The 19,619-nt window shown below is 39.1% G+C and overlaps 3 protein-coding genes across 3 annotated transcripts; 2 read left to right on the top strand and 1 right to left on the bottom strand.

Annotated features, from left to right (window-relative positions):
- Positions 1-208: 208 nt before the first annotated feature.
- LOC119652325 (cuticle protein 7-like) lies at positions 209-1,396 on the top strand. The gene is made up of 2 exons (XM_038056335.1): positions 209-361; positions 806-1,396. The coding sequence occupies exons 1-2, from the start codon at positions 350-352 to the stop codon at positions 1,295-1,297; spliced, it is 504 nt and encodes a 167-aa protein (XP_037912263.1). The 5' UTR covers positions 209-349; the 3' UTR covers positions 1,298-1,396.
- A 6,175-nt stretch (positions 1,397-7,571) lies between these two features.
- On the top strand, positions 7,572-8,787 carry LOC119652315 (cuticle protein 18.6-like). Its single transcript, XM_038056324.1, has 2 exons — positions 7,572-7,705; positions 7,768-8,787. The coding sequence occupies exons 1-2, from the start codon at positions 7,694-7,696 to the stop codon at positions 8,707-8,709; spliced, it is 954 nt and encodes a 317-aa protein (XP_037912252.1). The 5' UTR covers positions 7,572-7,693; the 3' UTR covers positions 8,710-8,787.
- A 2,927-nt stretch (positions 8,788-11,714) lies between these two features.
- LOC119652326 (cuticle protein 7-like) lies at positions 11,715-12,642 on the bottom strand. The gene is made up of 2 exons (XM_038056336.1): positions 12,482-12,642; positions 11,715-12,382 (listed from the first exon to the last, which is right to left on the bottom strand). The coding sequence occupies exons 1-2, from the start codon at positions 12,551-12,553 to the stop codon at positions 11,981-11,983; spliced, it is 474 nt and encodes a 157-aa protein (XP_037912264.1). The 5' UTR covers positions 12,554-12,642; the 3' UTR covers positions 11,715-11,980.
- Between the last annotated feature and the right edge of the window lie 6,977 nt (positions 12,643-19,619).

Here is a 19,619-nt window from a genome sequence, read left to right as displayed (position 1 = left end):
TGCAATGCAATCTACATAAGATCCATTGCCATTCGTTTGCACATAAGCCGTGCTCTAGACAATATAATGCAAGAGGTTCATTAAACTTTTGCTGAAAATTAATTTTGCCAAATAACAAATTGCAATGTGTGTACATATAAAGGCTAAGAGGTATGTAGTCTTTAAGAAAAAATTTACAATTTCTATTATATTCTATTATGCAATTTGGCAAGGTCAGTGGATGGTTGTTGCTGATGGAGTCTGTGTGCTCCTATAAAAGGGTAAATGAAAAGAGAAATTTCGCGTAGTCTGCGTTTAGTAATTGTTATAGAAACATTTGGAGGAAGGAGACGTGTATGAAAAATTAATTATGTCACTTAAGGTGGGTTTTTACTTGAACGATGTTTAAAATACCGGCTAATGAAAGTGAAGATTTAAGATGAGTATACGTGGAGTGTGTTGTGTTAGATGGATAACATATTGTGGTTTATTTTTGATCATTTGAATATTGCCTACAAAATTTTATGAAAATATGTTACTAAATTATTCATTTGTGAAACGATGTGCATATTGAATCGTGAAATACATTTGATTAATGGAAACACAGAAGAGATAAACTGTTTAAGTATATTCTTTTCCAATTTGAATTCTTTAATCACAAAAGAAATTCCTTCGATGGTTCGTCGAAACCATTAAAAAATAAATAAGATCAAGATGAAATGAACGTAACCGTCGGAAATGTATTATTTGTATTGTGAAAGTTAACTATTTCTACACAAAATATCTGTTTAATAATTATATTTCTTTGTTTCTTTCCCAAATATAGTTTGTAGCTGTTTTAGCTTTGTCTTCCGTCGTTAGTGCGGGGCATGTGGCTCTGGACGACTTTTCTCTCTACCGTCTTCCTCCTCTTGATGGTGCTGCGGCTCCAGCCCCCGCTATCGTGAAAACCATTGTCCCAACAGTTGTGAAAGCAGCACCAGCTCCAGTTCCAGCTCCAGTTTACGTAAAAGCTGAACATTCTGAATCTGTTGACTATGATGCTCCCGCGAAATACGATTTTGCTTATGGAGTTAGTGATCCTCACACTGGAGATGTGAAAGAACAATCTGAATCTAGAGATGGACACACTGTTCACGGATCATATAGTTTGATTGATGCTGATGGCTTTAAACGAACTGTTGAATACACGGCCGATGAACATAATGGGTTTAACGCAGTTGTCCATCGTGAGCCATTAGGGCATGCTGCACCGGTTGCGAAAGTCATTCCAGCCGTTGCTAAAGTAGTTGCTCCACATGCAGCTTACCACCGTTAATTATGACGACAGGTCGTAATGTGATGTTGAATTTGTGTGATGTAGACACTTAAGGTGTCTATAGTTTTAAGTTGTAAATAAATACCTGGCTGAAAATAATTACTGGAAGTTTATTGTTTCTTGAGAAAGTCGAGTTGCCTACTTATGCAGCATGAGATTTGAGGGCATCAAGTAGAATTCAAACTAGTTCCGATAGAGCTGAATGTTATAATTTTATATTTTAAATAATTTTAAATAGCTTTTGTAGTGGTTTTTTTTGGTAGACTTTCGTTGGATGTTGTTATTTTGAGGTATTTTGTGTATCTTACAAATTCAAGTGTTAGAAATCGTTCCGAACGGTTGAAAATGAAGAATCATCCTTTCCCCAATCGTGAATTGTAGCTTTTAAGTATATGCACATTGGATATTACTCCACGTATTTTTTTAGAATGTGTGTAGGGTACAAGCCAAGACTTGCTTACGAAAAAATCTGTGGAGCAAATAGTTTTTTAAAAAAAATTTTGAAATTATATCTTCAACAACCAACAGTTGGCATATAATTTATGTGAATAAGAAAATTAACTGTTGGTGGTAAATTCATCGGTATTTAGTTGCTTTAAAATATCAGGCTGAATCTTTATTGGGATCAAACGGGAAAATTTCATCTCATCGGGACAAAAATTGTTAGTTGACAGCTTAAGATATCTTTTTTATTAATTTTTTTTCATATTGAAGTATTCAAAGGAAAGATTTGGAATATGTAGATGCCAGATTAGAAGAGGAACTCTAAATTAAGGTGACAGATGCTTAGGGATAATCAAAATTATCCTCAGGGTTGATTCCAAATCTTCCGCATTGTTATTCTAGCTATTTCAACAGTTTTGCCATTACAAATGACACTCAATATCGGGTCCCACCACTCCGACTCAGAAATGTCATAACTGGCTGAATATAGATGACATCAGGAATATCTCCACGTGCACTTGTCTTCAACTTCAAACTTATTGGCTACACTTGGCCCTGGCTTTAAAAATTAAGTGTTCTTTTGACTCATTTATATCCCATCTATTACGGTATAGGTATAGGTATCCTTTCCTTGGTACTGTACCATGTTAGTCTGACCACTCTTATGAGCATTTTTGGTTACGAGGAAGGAACTGGTGCGTAATAATATATGGAGACCTTAATGGACGGTTGCCTGTCTTGGTTCGATGCACTCTCGAAAAAAGAGAAGCTTCTATCAGTTTTTTTTACCAGCTCTTTATTTAAATGATACTATCAACATATCTCAACCATTCCTTGACAGCAACAGTATTATGATTAAACCAATTCTCAATACCTACACTTTCCTAGAAGCAATTTCTGCAATCGGTGACCCTGACATTTCCAGATTTCCTTCCCTAATGATATCTTTGATGATATTAAATATAAGAAACCTCTAAGCCAGGGATTATTTAGAAATAGATATTCTCCGCAGCCGTCACCCGTCCTAAACGAGATCCGTACCATTCACAGGTCAATCCACGTAAGAACATTAAACCTTTATACCAAACACTCACACAAATTTCTGTCAAATATTGAGTTAAACACTAACGTATTCAGGGAAATCGAAAAAAATGAAAACAACGCAACAAACTACCATTTTACCACAAAACATTTCCCCTCTGGAAAAGAAAAACGTCCCTGTTAACCACCTCTCCTAAGCGCATCACTACATTCTTTATATTCCCCTGCTTCTAGTACTTTCACCACGTTATCCTCAATCATTAACCATTGCCTCCTCTTATCCCACTTCCCTGCCGATTGGAAAAGAGCTCGCATAACTGCTATTGTCAAAAAGAATCTAAACCAACACAATCCCGATAGATACTGGCTTATCTTTATTCTGTGATCCTTTGTAAAATTTGTGAGTGAACCACTAAATCTGACATCGATGGTCACCCCAATAAGGTTCTTCCCGAATTCGAATTCGCTAACAGAACTAAACCGCACTTGCCACAAAACAGATATTCTTCTCGGTCTCAACCGAAGGCCATCCACCGTATCCTGCCTAGTAGATATAAGGAAAGCTTTCGGCTCCATTTGGCAATATGGACTCGCCTTTAAGTTTTCAGATATTCCAAATCAATATCCAACAACACGTTTCCTTTTAGAATACATGCCCGGCCTGACTATTTGGTAGCCAGGCTGGGGGAATGTGGAAGGCTTTTTGAACACTTTAGTCGATTACACCTAAACCTACTGGGTCTGAAGCGAAACTTGAAAAAAAGATAAACACCAGAGCTAAATCTTGAAAAGAAAACAAACAAAAAATTCGACTTGGCCGCCCGTGTGAAGCCGTAAAACTCTAGACTTGAATGCTCCGATCGAGAAGGAAGATCCATGATGGAACTCTATAATAAGGGAATGACCTTATTTTTTACAATTCCAATAAACATATTTTCCTAGGTAAAGCTTATATGAATTTTTATTTGCGCGAGCTTCACCGACACTTTATCCGTTGAAAATTACTCTTTAATCATGAGAAATGTGAGATAATCGCGATAAAATTAGCTGCTGAAACGCAGAAAATACGGAATGAAATGAGAACTACATGCATTAAAATCCATAACGCTTAGATTCCCACATTAAAGAAGTCACCTACCTCACATTTCGAAAGCACTGAACTATGCAATCCAATCCTAAAATATAACAATCCAATGCCTTGGGAGATTAAGCAACAAATAGCTTAGCCAATGCTTCATGGCTACAATATTCCTCCAAAATTTCGTGTTAATATTCTAAACGGTTTCTGAGAAAGGTGCTTGTGAAATATAGACAGATATACAGACAGGCAAATATACAAATCGATAGATAGTATCCACTATCAGATGTATCCCTTCTTGATGATAAGGGAACGCTTGGTGCTTACATATGCACATGTCCGCATCTGAAGGCATGTGTACATAGGTAAGGTCATGTACAGGTCGTGCAAGTGGAAGGACAATACTCACTCGTGAAGAGAAATAGCTATGAGAAGGATTCTAGCAGGGAAGATGTACAAGATTGAAGGCCCGGGACACTTCTGTAGATTATTTGTGATCGGACCGATCCGTTGCACCCTATTAGACACCGCATCGATCTGGGAAGAATCGCCAACCGCGGGATCAATCTTAAAAAGGTATATATGGCATAGAGCTTAGTGACAGTTCATAATGTGGAACATTTTCATGGCAAACTCAGACGAGGAAGAATGTTCCAATGGATCTCCTGGCAAGTGAAGCGCACCAATTGAACATCAGCAAATTCGGAGCATGTTAAGTCTACAAACATTATTGGGAAAATGGTGGTTGTTCTTTACGCAACTGCAACACAAAATAATTCAATTTAATCTTACTGGTAATGGGAGATAAATGAAATGCCTTAAAATTTTAACAATCTTTTTGCGCATTTCATGTAATTTTGCTCATATTTAAGAAATTGACCCATACCCCTATTGAACTATCCTCATCTCAATTTTCAACCACTTAGAATGAGAGAATGATGAATGCGAATCCTGCTTGATAGTTGTGTTCAAAATGACTACCAAAAATATATACATATGGTAGGTAAAGGAAGTAGGAGTGTTAAGTATTCTTCAGAAAGGATATTGACATTATGGGAAGAGCAGTCTGAGATGCACAGTCTACCGTTGTCCAGATCGAGCAGGCGGTGTGGGATCTTGAGCTAGACATTAATGAAGGTACAGGAAGAGGAGGGCATAGACAGCTTCCAGTTACCCCTGAACGACACGGCAATACTGCCAGTCACCAGTGACGAGCTTCTGGAGATCTGCGCTAGGATAGGAGATAACAAAGCTCCGGGTCTGGATGGCGTTCCGAATAGGGCCCTTAAGCTTGCCGTGAAATCCAGACGGGACATGTTCGCTGAGTTGTTCGAAGCGTGCATGTCGGAGGGGATATTTCCTGCATCATGGAAACGACAGAAGTTGGTACTACTGCCTTAAGGCTGGCAAACCTCCAGGTGAGCCAACCTCCTACAGACCTATTTGTCTTTTGGACACTGTGGGCAAAATGCTAGAGCGAGTAATCTATAATAGATTACTCCCGGTTGTTGAGAGCCAGGGAGGTCTTTCAGATCGGCAGTATGGGTTCCGTAAAGCTAAATCAACCATTGATGCCATCAAAGTGGTTACTGGCTTGGCCGAAGATGCAATCCACGGAAAGGGCAGTACTAGCAAATATTGCATAGTAGTGACCCTGGATGTGAGAAATGCATTCAATTCGGCCAACTGGAACCTAATACAGGAATCTCTGGCGAAGATTGGTATTCCCGCTTATCTTGCAGCTATTGTCAACAGCTATTTATAAGGATGGAGGCTTTGGTATGACACCGATGACGGACCCCAGGAGTATGTTGTCTCCGCGGGTGTCCCACAGGGCTCCGTACTGGGCTCACTACTGTGGAACATCATGTACAACGATGTACTTAATCAGTTTGGAGGGAGGCGTTGCGTCAGTTAACACTAACAAACTGAGTTCAGTCTACATCAGGACAGCTCTGAGGATATGCTCTGCCTTCAGGACTGTCTCACATGATGCAGCATTCGTCGTCTCTGGAATGATGTCCATTGACATCCTGGCAGATGAGATGACGAATATATATAATGCGAAGTTTATCTCTCCTTTATTTTAGATGAAGAACGTGGAAAGGGAGAGATCTCTAAATAGATGGCAAGAGCGTTTGGAACGCTTGGGAAAGGGTCGGTGGACACACAGGCTCATCCCTGCCATCAATCAGTGGTTGGCACGATGAGATTAACTATAATCTTACTCATGGTGGTTTTAGTGGGTAAGAATCCCACACGCTGGCGTGTCCAGGCCAGTGTCTTTTGAAGATTTCCACCTACTTTAAAAAAAAAAAAACAAAAAAAGGCATTAATGAAGGCAAGACGACACCAAAAACCAAAAAGCCAACAACATTAAATCGCATTGGTCAAACGCAAACAATAAGGATAAGAGACTACAACTTTAACATCGTTGATAATTTAGCCTATCTAGGTTCGAAAATTAAAACCGAAAAAAAACCAATGATGATGAAATTCGCGCACGGTTTTTGGCTATCAACAGAGTCTCTTTCAGCATATAAAAACTGTTTCACTCGAAGCGTCACATTATAGGGTCAAAGCTTTTACTTTAACTTGCCAGTCTTCATGTATTCCTCGGAAATCTGGGTTGTTAGCAAAAAAAATTGCAAACCCTTGGCCGTGTTCGAGAGAAGATCCTTTCAAAAAATTGTTGACCCCTTACATGAGAATGACCGATTCCGTAGCCTTTATAACGATGAAATCTATGAGCGATACCAGGAACGTCAGGTTGTGGATAAAATCCGGCTCAACAGGTTGAGGTGGGTGGGTCCGTATGGATGAGAATGATCCAGCCCGGAAAGTTTATAAGGGCAATATCTACGATAGGAAAAGAAGATGAGGCACACTCTGCCTGAGATGGAGCGATGGCGTAGGCCAGACAGTTTTTAGGGATATCGAATTGGTGAAACCGGGATGTTTGAAGTTCCTTACTAAGGCAGGCTTAGACCGGATACCGTTGTGATGAGAAAGGAAGCCGAAGGTGATCTTCCAGGTAATTTTATTAAGAATGACTTGAACAACTGATTTAACTGAAGTTCGACTATGGCGGCATTTTATCCAGAGGGTTATATCGAAGGCTTTTACAAATATGTATGTACATTTGTGTTTTATGCTCACCCTTGAAGCGAATTAAGACAAAAATGGTTGAGAGATCTATAAAAAAAATAATTGTTTGTATGTAATGATCATAATTTACTAGTAAAGCATATATGTTCCACTTAACGGTGAAATTCATATAAATTATCGGTTGACTCATTTTTCTCAAATTTCTACTCCATAAAACACGTTCCTTGCATATTTTCCATCAAATCTCTTTCAAGTAGTGCTCTATTATGCTAATTTTAAATAGTACTCGATCACTTGAGGTAATTAATCTAATCGAAAGTAATATGGTCGTCATAATGCGTGGTGTAAAAGGTATGTGCTAAGAGCTCATGTCTGGCTGGATATCTTTAGCGATACACAACCATTATAAGTATCTTCAAACGGCAACCGAACAAAAAGTTCCCTCAGGCGACAGAATTGTCCGCACGTTTTTTTTTCTCCTGCATTACAACTGTCGTTCATTTCTTTTGCATACGATTATTGACATAGACACAATAGTATTGTGACAAGGTCGTGCCATATATTTTGCGGATCTAGTTTCGTTGTTTTTTAAAGATATAGTTTGAAACATCGAACCCTCGAAATAATATAAAAACCGAAAAGAAAATAGAAATTATGTGTAGTAACCAATTGGTGGTTGTTGAAGCGACACATACATTTTTGTGAAACTCAGTAAAAGGATAAAAATGGCATTCAAGGTAGGAATAGTATTTACATTTTCTGATATCCTTTCTTTAATATTGAACTTTGAAATTTTCAGTTCATTGTCGTTCTTGCTTTGGCTTCAGTTGCTAGTGCTGGTGTACCACTTGCTCCAGCATACACTGCTGCCTATGCGCAACCACATTACGCTGTTCCAGCTGCTGCTCCAGCTGTAGTGAAGACTTTGGCGGCCCCATTAGTGAAACAAGTTGAATATGTGGCTCCAGCTAAATATGATTTTTCATATGGTGTCAGTGACCCACATACCGGAGATGTAAAGGAACAATCCGAATCCCGAGAAGGAGATAATGTCCACGGTTCCTACAGCTTGATCGATGCTGACGGTTTCAAACGTACTGTTGAATATACTGCTGATGAACACAATGGATTCAATGCTGTTGTCCACCGAGAACCTTTAGGGCATTCTGCTCCAGTTGCCAAGGTTGCCGCCCCAGTTGCCGCTCCAATTGCCCACTATGCTGCTCCAGCAGTAGCTAAGGTAGCTGCTCCAGTTGCTTATGCTGCTCCATCTGCCTACGCTACCCCAGCCGCCTATGCCGCTCCAACCGCCTACGCCGCTCCAATCGCTCACTACGCTGCTGCTCCATCGGTGGCTAAGGTCGTCGCACAAACCACTTATGCCGCCCCAGTTGCTTATAATGCACGAGCTGCCTACTCCGCTCCAGCTGCTTATACCACCTCAACTGGCTATGCCGCTCCAGTTGCACATGCTGCTCCAGCTACATATGCTGCCCCAGCTGCATATGCTGCTCCAGTAGCTAAAGTTGTAGCCCCAGCAGCTTATACCGCTCCTATTGCCTACCATGCTCGTGCTACCTACGCTGCACCAGCTGTTGCTAAAGTTGTTGCTCCTGCTGCTTATGCAGCTCCTGCCACTTATGCTGCTCCAACTTCTTATGCTGCTGTTGCTCCAGTTGCTGCACATTACGGTGCCGCCCAATTGGCATACAATACCCCAGTTCAAGGTTACCACCACTAATTGAGATTATTGTTTTTTGTTGAAAGTGGAAAATTATTTGTTTTATCCTACTTAAAAATATATATCACTTTATTTATTTAAAAAGGTTTTTAACATGGACGGGGATGGGGAGGTGTTGAAATTTTTTGTTATAAATATTGTGCACATACTTTTGAAACAGTTTAACGATCCTCTTGTTATAATGCAGGGATAGCTTCCCCATATGCCAAGTGTGATGTACATATATTGGAAGATATGGTTGCTTGCAGAGCACTTAGTTTTGTCCTAGTTTCGTGATATTTGCAGGAATGGGTCTCCACTGGCTTGATGGGATTCTGTTTATTCCTTCTATTGTAGAGCATTTACATTTTTATCCAAAAATATTTATTGCCACAACCTTTGGCAATTCAAAGCTTCAAATATTCATTGGGAAGGAGATTTGTAGAGGGAGTTTCGTGAATATACTATATGCGAACGGTTTGTTTCGATTTTATTTGGAGACAGTTTCATTATACTCCGCGGAAACAATAGCAGGTCTATTTCAGTAGTACGTTTACTGCATAACTATTTATTTATTATTTGATGGCCGGGAAATGCTGAAGTAAACCACGTTTCGTAGATACCTAGGGATGAAGAAGCATCGCTTGAGGATATGATTGGTATGGTATGGTCTACCCTGCATGGTTAACCTTGCAGTTGCTTTTTGCGTTCGCCTTCAGATGCTTTTTTTTGGGAGTAGGGTAGGTGAATGCGTTTACGCTCAGTGTGTTGGACTTCCGCAACAGTTCGCTGTCGGACTACCAATTAAACATCTCCCTGTAATTAGGGAACTAGCCTGAAACCGTTTGACACATTACTTCGGGCTAACCCTCCCACTCTCCCCGCTTTGGGAGCCTTCAAGCCAGGGAATCTTTTTTACCAACGGGAAAGGAGGGAAGGAAGGAAGTTGGTAGTTCAGGGAACCCCTTACCATCCGGTCCCCCCGCCAATTGAGTTCAATCTTTTTTCCGTAATAAGAAGAGCCCGAACATAATGCCCAACACGATTTTAGCCGACAATGTTGTGCGGAGAGAGTTCCCCTGTGTCTGCATAAAGTTGCTGACGAAAGCCGTCCCCCCTCTTGCAAGAGAAAAAGGTGTGTTTAGCGTCGTCTGCCACTCCAGAGTAGAACACACAATCAGAAGATGACGCCTTCCCATTCCTGTGCAGGTAAGACTGACTGACACTCGATAAGAGTGCGTTGACGTTCTTCATGGGCAATCACCACTCGGCGATGATAAGGTGATTCGAGAACGTCTTGACTCTATCCGAAATTTTCGATTTAATAAAAATCGTACATCCTCAGACAGAGCTTTCTGGCAATTAAAAACTCATTTTTTGAGTACTTTGATGAGCTACTGAACAACCAGAACATCGGGGAGCTGGAGGTCCCGCCAACTGAAGACGACGGACAAATACTGCCACCACCAAGTTTAGGAGAAACAGTCCGTGCAATTCATCGGCTAAAAAATCATAAGTCGCCAGGAGCCGATGGAATTACAGCCGAATTGGTTAAATATGGAGGCGACCAGTTACACCAAGTGGTTCATCAACTTGTGCTCAAGGTATGGGACAGCGAATCAATGCCTGACGATTGGCAACGAGGCATTATCTGTCTCATACATAAAAAGGGAGATATCACACAGTGCAGCAATTATAGAGGTATCACGTTGCTGAGTACCATCTATAAGATATTCTCCACTATCTTACTAGGCCGGATAGCCCCATACGCCCAGAACATCATTGGCCCATACCAAAGAGGCTTCACTCCAGGCAAATCAGCAACAGATCAGATTTTCTCTCTGCGGCAAGCGATGGAAAAACTGTTGGAATATGGACAACAGTTGCACCATCTGTTCATCGACTTTAAAGCCGCCTATGATAGCATAGCCAGGGTAAAACTGTACACGGCCATGGGAGAATTCGGTATCACGACGAAATTAATAAGACTGACTAGGCTGACCCTGACCAATGTGCGAGGCCAGATAAAAGCAGCAGGATCACTCTCAAGACCATTCGACATCAACAACGGTCTACGACAAGGGGATGCGCTATCATGCGTCCTCTTTAACCTGGCCCTCGAGAAAGTGATCCGTGATGCCGAGGTAAATGCAAGAGGTACGATCCTCTTCAAGTCCACCCAACTACTGGCCTATGCTGACGATATCGACATCATGGGAAGAACGACCCGAGATGTACAAACTGCCTTCATCCAGATCGAACAGGCGGCGCGAGATCTTGGGCCGCACATCAATGAAGGCAAGACAAAATATATGGTGGCAACGTCAGCACCGAAGACGAATCAACCAACAACATCAAACCGCACTGGTCAAACACAAACACGAAGAAGAATAAGAATAGGAGAATACAACTTTGAGACCGTTGACAATTTCTCCTATCTAGGGTCGAAAATCACAACCGATAACAACTACGATGATGAAATCCGCGCATGGTTGTTGTCAGCCAACAGAGCCTATTTCGACCACCATAGGATCAAAGCTCTTACTGTACAAGACTATGATCTTGCCAGTCCTCATGTATTCCTCGGAAACTTGGGTTCTTAGCAAGAAAAATTGCGAACTCTTGGCCGCGTTCGAGAGAAGAATCCTCCGAAGAATTTTTGGCCCCTTACATGAGGATGGACGATTCCGTAGCCTACACAATGACGAAATCTATGAGCGATACCATGACCGTCCGGTTGTGGATAAAATCCGGCTCAATAGGTTACGGTGGGCGGGTCACTTAATCCGTATAGATGAGGATGATCCCACTCGGAAAGTCTATAAGGGCAATATCTATGGTAGAAAAAGAAGACGAGGCAGACCCTGCCTAAGATGGAGTGGCGTGGGTCAGGACGCCAGACAGTTTTTAGGGATATCGAATTGGTGGACCTCGGCGCAAAATCGGGATGTCTGGAGTTCCTTATTAAGGCAGGCCTAGACCGGATACCGGTTGTTGCGCCGTTGATGATGATGATGAAAAACTCATTTTTTATAATTTATATGGTTTTATTACGTTAACAATATATTATGTAATTGACACGACTGTGCCGTGAAAAGATTAAAATTTTAAGTAAGTAAAAAGTAGACATGGTTTAGAAATTTGTGTTATTCGAATTGAAAAACGAAATTATGTACTTCATCCAAAATGTAATGAAGTCATTTCGTTTGTATTTCTGTATTTTAGCCGAAGAAATTGAAGGCATTACAATTGCCTTTATATGTAAAGCTGTTTTTTTACAAATGGTTGGTTTTCAATAGTGGGAGTATCCCTGATAGATAGGAGCAGTGATAGCTTTGGCTACAGGAGTAATTATTTTCTTTACCGGGTGCCCAATTGGATCTCGGTGAACGACAGCATTGAAACCATTGTGTTTATCAGCGGAATATTCTACAGTACGTTTGTAGCCATCTGGATCTATCAATGTGTAAGACCCATGGACAACGTCTCCATCTCGTGACTCTGTTTGACTTTTGATATCCCCAGTGTGGTCATCTTGAACTCCATAAGAAAAGTCATATTTTGCTGGTGCTTCCACTTCTAACTGTTTTACGATAGGCGCATAAGACTTGATTAGAGCTGACTGATGATATGCTGGGGCTTGATAATATTCAACTGCATTGGTTGAAACAATTATTGCAAAAATGAAGATAATCTAATGGGTAAAAGGTTTTGGGTTATTATGTAGTGAGTTCGAAAAGAATTGTTTGATGTTATTTAAAATGAAAAACTCTCAATTTGAAAATTGCAGTACCTTAGGACTCATTTCTAACTTGTTGCTATATTTGATCAGTAGAAAAAACTGTAACCCAATCCAGATATGCATTCACTTTTATATGAAAAGGCTCCCTTAGAAATTAGTTTACGAAATTGCATATAAATATATTGAACTTTAATGTGGTATATTTTATGAAGTATAAGTCAAATATTGAAAAAACAAGTTATCGCGGTTATCCTACACATTTCTCAAAGAAATTTCACACAGATTCCATGCAAACGAAAGAATTTCCAAAGAAATTAAAGTGAGAAGACAGGCAAGCATACGTTATATACCTTTTTGTATATTCACAAAAATTGTGTACGCACAAAATTAGAGGAAAATTTGCAAAGAGTGCAGAAAATTAATGCAATCTGAATACTTGTCAAGGTATTATGAATGTAAAACTGGCGGCTTACACTTTGCAATGTGTACTTGTAATTTAATGGCGTTTAGGTGTTATGTGATGTTGCGTGGTTTATCTAAAGTAATTTAAAGCTGGTTGATTTTGAAATGGGCAAGTAAATTTGAAGGTATTTCTGTTTTCATATAGTAGAGAGACATATAGTTTAAACAAGTTTTATATGCAATTTTTCTTAAATTAGCTCAGAGGAAAACGAGAGATTGAAAATTCTCGAAAAGATTATCAAATGGGGGAAGCGGAAACGATTACAAATAATGATGATCAGAGAAGCATTTAGGGTTAACGTATTTTTTTCGCTGTTACTTATTATGTTGTACAATACAATAAAAAAGGAAAAAACCAAGAATGAAATATAAACAACTAACTTTTTAAATGCATCTCAATATGAACTGCCAATTTAAATACTAACCCTTCCTTCCTTCTTTATAGCCTGGTCAGGGAAGCAGAAGATGCCGCGGAAGGCAATGATTTCAAAAGTGTATACTGCATCAGAAAGGAAATTGCATGCAGTCCTAAACTTTACAATGGCCCTGTACGGGACGTTGACGCTCAACTCCTCATCCACGAAGACGAACAGCAAAAGAGGTGGAAGGAGCATTACAACCCGGGCGATAACCATCTCACATGCGGTGAAATTCTGCCTCATGTGGATGAAATGGCTAGTCACTGTAAGATGCGGATACGGACTGTTTCTCCAAGCGGAAGAGAAATCATCTGGGCCATCAATGCATTCCATCTGCATTACTGCAGGTCTGTTATTTCCACTTGCACGGATATCTTTGATATCTGAGACCCTGAGAGCAGTGGAAGAAGGGGACGATCGTTTTGAGTGTGACAATTGAAATGGTATCTGGGTGCTATCTGCCGTCGCAAGGACAATAGCTAAAATAGTCTTGGAACGCATAGAACATCCTCTGGCATTGATCACATCAACGCCCTACCGATTTTCTTGAAATAGTGCGTGGAGTTTAGATCTTGGCTTCACCTGCTCTTTATCGATTTCGAGAAAGATTTCGGCAGTGTGAATAGAGAATGTATCCCCCGTGCACTATATATATTGGGATATTGCAGGCAAACTAATAGTTTTTATCAGAACGACATATGAAGGCGGAAAATGTCACGTGCTACATCGTTGTAAGGTTTCGAAGGAATTTTAGGTTCACAACAGAGTTTATCAGAGCAACACCTTTTAATCGATAATATTTCTTTTTGTTATCTGTGGCATTGTGGAAGGCTTGTATATCTAGGAAGCGTGATTTCTGTCAACGGTGGCACTAAACTATATGTCGCTCGAAACATTAGTAGCGCTAGATTCGCTTTCATAACCTTATCTAAAATCTGGAAATGCAGTTATGCACCAAGGACAAGTTGAGATTTTTCTGTGTTAGTGTTCTTTCTGTGTTAATATATATGGGAGCAGTACTTGAAAAGCGACCCCGACTGTCACTAGAAAGCTTCAAGCCTTGGTGAACACCTGTCGGAGTACGTTGCTGTGCTGCTATTTTGAAACTTGGCTGGCGGAAAGGAGGAGTGCGGCGCCTCAGGAAGTTCTGGGACAATTTAAGGGCATCTCAGCAAACAGCGAAGGATGACGGGTAAGTGTGATTGGCGCTCTATGCTCAGAAAGTTGAATGACAACCATATATATATATAATAAACATTCCAAAGAAATTAACACATTCGAAAGGATTCTTGCCAGTGTCGTCAGTAACGCAAAATCGACCTTATAGTCGCGTTAATCCAGGAACCAATGAGCGTATTATTTGCATTGAAGTATTTTTAAGTTTAAGGTTGTCGTAGAAATCCAATGTTTTATCATTTCACCAATTAGGGCACCACCTCTCACCGGTTGGAGCGTGTGCACTGAGAATATATTAAAAAAAAGTTAGTCGCTTAAGTCTTTCGTGGTGCTAAAATCTTTTAATAAAAATAATCGATTTCACAACAATTCAATCTGGATCTAAGCTTCATTTCAAGGATGTGGTCAGCAGTAAATTAACACATTCAGAAGGATTCTTGCCAGGGTCGTCAGTCACGAAGTAATTGGCTTTATAATCGCGTTACTCCAGGATCCAATGAGTGTACCATTTGCATTGAAGTATTTTTAAGTTGGGAGACACGTTATAAGTCTATAAGTCGTAGAAATGCCATTGCATCAGGTAGGGTACCACTTCGCACTGGTTGGAGCGTGGGCACTGAACGTATTAAATAAAAGTTAGTCGCTTAAGTCTTTGCATCAGGTAGAGTACCACTTCGCACCGGTTGAAGCGTCGGCACTGAACGTATTAAATAAAAGTTAGTCGCTTAAGTCTTTCGTATTGCTAAATGCTTTTAATAAAAATAATCGATTTCATAATAATTCGGTCTGGATCTAAGCCTCATTTCAAGAAAGTAATGGTAAACTATGGAGCAAATCAACAAACACATTCAGAAGGATTCTTGCCAAGGTCGCCAGTCACGAAATAATCGATCTTGTATTCGTGTTTATCCAGGAATCAATTGGTTTATTGTTTGTATTGAAGTATTTTGATGTTGGGAGGCACGTTGAATCTATAAGTCGTAGATATTATAATGTACTATCACGGCACTAGCTAGGGAATCACTTCCCATCGGTTGGAGTATAGGTATTGAACATGTTTAAAAAAGTTAGTCGCTTAAGTCTTTCGTATTGTTAAATGCTTTTAATAATACTAATCGATTTCACAACAATTCAAGTTGGTATGGTAAACTATGAATGATTTGACACATAGCTGAGTCGCCTGCTATCTGAATTTCAATCACGATACTCGACGTACCGTTACAACAGCTTAGTGCTGTTATCTTCTAAGCCATCTTGCTGAACCTAATTCTGAAGAATATATTCAGACTAATGACTTTGTTCAAGACGCTCTTATAACTTATAACTTCGTAAGTATTCACGACAAATTTTATCTAATAGGAAATCTATAGAAAGGAGTATTTATGATAGTCGACTGTTTAGGGGGTTCTGCTCTAAAGTGAAGTTCGGTGTGTGTTCTGTCATTCTCCCAGGTCGATCCATATATCGATCCATATGAATCCATCTATAGACTCATTCTTGATTTGATCAGGTAGTATTATTCTTGTAGTCATAATAAACATGCACTGCAGTTTGAAGCTAAGCTCATTGCTCATTGACATCTATTTCTTTGACACTTTGTTTCAGAATCATAGCATGTATGTATTCCATCAAGCTTGCCTGGTTGGATGGACTGAAGATCATATGTGTGAAAAATTTCGTCCTACCTGCTAGGTTATGGGGATTCACTTGTTATTATCTGATCGAGTTGTTCTTCAGGGTTTGGTGTTCCTCAGGTGTATGTTTCCATCGCGGGAGCACACGGACGTCAAATATGATGTAGAGGGCTCATTCGCCTTCTTCATTACAAAGTCTGAATATTGTTCTCGTAGAAGTCATTGATTGGGTTGTAAATCATTTTCAGTTTTCTTACTCTCAGGCAACTGTAGCACCGTCTCCAGATCAAGAAGGGGGGAACTGTGCTCTTCATGGCATCCATAATGCAGAGGTTGGCGAGTTTTTGGAGCCAGCACAGTTTGTTGATGGTTTGCTTTTGCGCCACCTTTAGCAACTTTAGTTAGTACTCAATAGGTAAGCACGGACTTCACCACGACTGGTACATCCAGTAAAACTTGTGATTTCCTTTGTGTGTCTTTAATGTTCGAAAAGGATTAATTACATTTTTAGCTAAATTCTTCTGAAGGTCCACAAGATTTTGATTCCACCAGCTACACATTATCAGCATATAGCTATCCCCATCAATTACGTATTTGCTCGTCTGTCGATGGGTACCGGTAATTGTCAAGAAATTTAATTGGAACTTCTTTTTTTCAGCCCTTGTCGCGTTTAGAAGCGGGGTCGGTTGGAACTGTTTAACTATTTAATCTTACTCCCTTCTCTGGTGAAGTCATCATGTTCAAATTATATGGAAGGCTCTCATTACTAAATTATGGGCTCAAGGAATTGGCAATTACATTCCTTCAAGTCTCCCTGTAATCAGTGGTAATACGATTACTTATCTTGCCTAAAAAGGTCTTGCGTTTAACAAAGCTGTACATTCGAGTATGGAAAGTCAATATTGGGCGATAATAATAAGAGTTATCTGCTCGCCCACCAAGAATTATTAAAATCATTTTTTCTCCTGAAAACAGTTAAACTAGTTTCTAATAAAATATACTTTTGCTGGAAAACAAAATGATTTTTTTTACATAATAGTCACAAGGTCTGTATTCTCCATTCTAGCTACCAATTATTTTTGTATGCATCTTATTCGTCATTGAGCGAAAATTCGCACAAATATGTTACAAGTAAACCGCAAGCATGCAAATCCGTGGGAAAAAACACTCAGGTGTCAACTTCACTTTCTGTGCTCTCAATAGGCGGTCAAGTAGCTCTTGTCGAGTACGCGTAAGTGCACAATGCCAAATATTGAATTAGTCAAGTGGGCATTTCGAGTGCCTTTCAAATTATGGCAAAAAAGCTAATGGAATCATTTTGTATTTTTGAAAATGCTACAAATGACGCTTTTTTTAGGGAAGGTGGATTCAATCAAACTCTATCAAAAAAAATTAGACGGGGTGGAGATAGTATTAGTATTATATGTGAATACAGTTTCGAACTGAAATCAGATTGCTTGCGTCTCAGTTATCTGTGGGAAATATTGCAACGTTTGAAATGCCAAAAATCTAAAACGCATTCAAGATCATTCCGAATTACAATATTTCATTATCAAACGAAATAAATCCACGAAAGTAGCAAGCGAAATATCAAAGGTAGCCGGTGAACTTTACAGTTGGGTACTTATGAGAACATTGGACCATTTCGTATTTTTCGTCCAGGCGATTGTTCTTGCAAGGACGTTTGAATTTTTAGCTGTTAGTTTCCAATTACGAGCAACCGAATGGGTGTAGGAATCTGTGGGAAATAATGCACGTCCGGTTAGATTTAAAAAATAATTAAAAATTAAATATACATAGATAGATGTATCGAATGTAATTTTAACCCACCGGTTGCACTCTGTGGTTGTGGTTTTATTGGTCACCAGATAATTCGATCTTGTTTTCTTTCATTGTTGTTCTTATTGTCGCTTCGCATTTGTAAAACTGATTAAAGATGGATAAATGAAGCTCTATCGCCGCTATGTTATATACAAGTTAATTGAATGCTGTTGAAGTTAAGAAATGATTTCAAATGAAATTGAGTTACAGTGAAAAGATACTCTGGGGTTAAGGTTGTTGCACGGCCCCATGTTCTTAAAGTTACTCAACGTATAACTTGACTAGCGGAACAGTTCCGCGGTCATTTATTTACGTTGAACCATTTGATTTCAGCTCTGATGCCAATACGTTTATCTACATGAATTATTACTCTTTTAATTGGAAATAAAATGATTATGTGACCATTACGGATGACCTCCAGTACCGGCTACCGGTGTGCCGGCATAAGTCTATGATTTGCACTTTTCTCAGTGTGGTGCTTATTGTTATATGATGATTTTTTAATTTTCCGTTGATTTTCGTGAAAGTAATTTTGCGGAATGGAATAGTAAGATCCTTGAAAATGGGGCTGGTTTAGTTAATTGCCATGTTCTTAATTTGAGAAGAATGTGCAAACGGGCTATAGAGATTATGTGTTATCTAGTCACTGAGTATTTGGAAAAAATAATATTTGGTAATAAAAGGCTAGAAAAGGTTTATGGAGTAAATTCCTTTAAAATATTCAAATATATTTTGTGTGTGTGCACCATCGTTCGAAATATGATTTGGTTCCTCGTGAAGGACTTCGACTTTTAGAAAAGTGGTAGTTAGCGTTTAAAAAAATTACTAGAATATATCATTCGGTAATTCGTTCCAACTATGGGAATATCATCTATTATTATAAATCAACCTCAAATCAAAGAAATCAAAGAAATTGAATACTATGAAATACCCTTTGAAATTTGAAAAGTATCTAATCCGAACATTTTAAGCCATAATAGATATTCCACTACATTTCTAAGGCAGAGATAATTTCCGTAATTAAAAGCGCTAAATATCTACATATATGTACATACTATGTATAAACACGTGTACTAGGTAATCGAAAATGTCGCAAGCGTTTTAATGAACCACTCAAAAATGACATTTTAAATAACTAGTGTGTTGCAACATGCATAAAAATTTTTAAATCCTGCCAAATATGGATTTTATAGAAATTTGTACCAAGTAAGTGAGATACAATTGCTGAGCATCAAGCGTGCACTACTTTTTGTTACGATCGTCAATCAATTGTTGATTAGGAAAAATTTCTTTGATGGTCATTCTGTGTTTAGATATTTTATTTGAAATATGTTACAATCTGTTGTCATAAAACTTTACTGAATTCGACGATATTAAACCCACGTAAAATTTGTGCGTTCATGTTTTGATTGGAAATAGATATTCAGAGGTACGAATAAAAATTGTATGATGACAATATTGTTTGTAAGTAAGAGAAATTGATGATTTTGCAGGGCTAAAAGTCAGAATTACCTTCCATAAAAATATTAGGTGTTTAAAAGTAGAAAATGTGACCTTTCATGCAACCCAATGGGCAACGATGAAAATTTAATTCTTTGTAAATGAACGCTGTGATGCCAGGCTCATATATGGAAAACATAATTTATTGTTGTTATCCATTTTCACCTATATACCAGA

This window comes from Hermetia illucens, chromosome 3 (genome assembly GCF_905115235.1).
Source record: "Hermetia illucens chromosome 3, iHerIll2.2.curated.20191125, whole genome shotgun sequence".
NCBI classification, from domain to species: Eukaryota; Metazoa; Arthropoda; class Insecta; order Diptera; family Stratiomyidae; genus Hermetia; species Hermetia illucens.
Note: the sequence above shows the minus strand (reverse complement) of the source record. Positions and strands in the feature narration are given on the sequence as shown.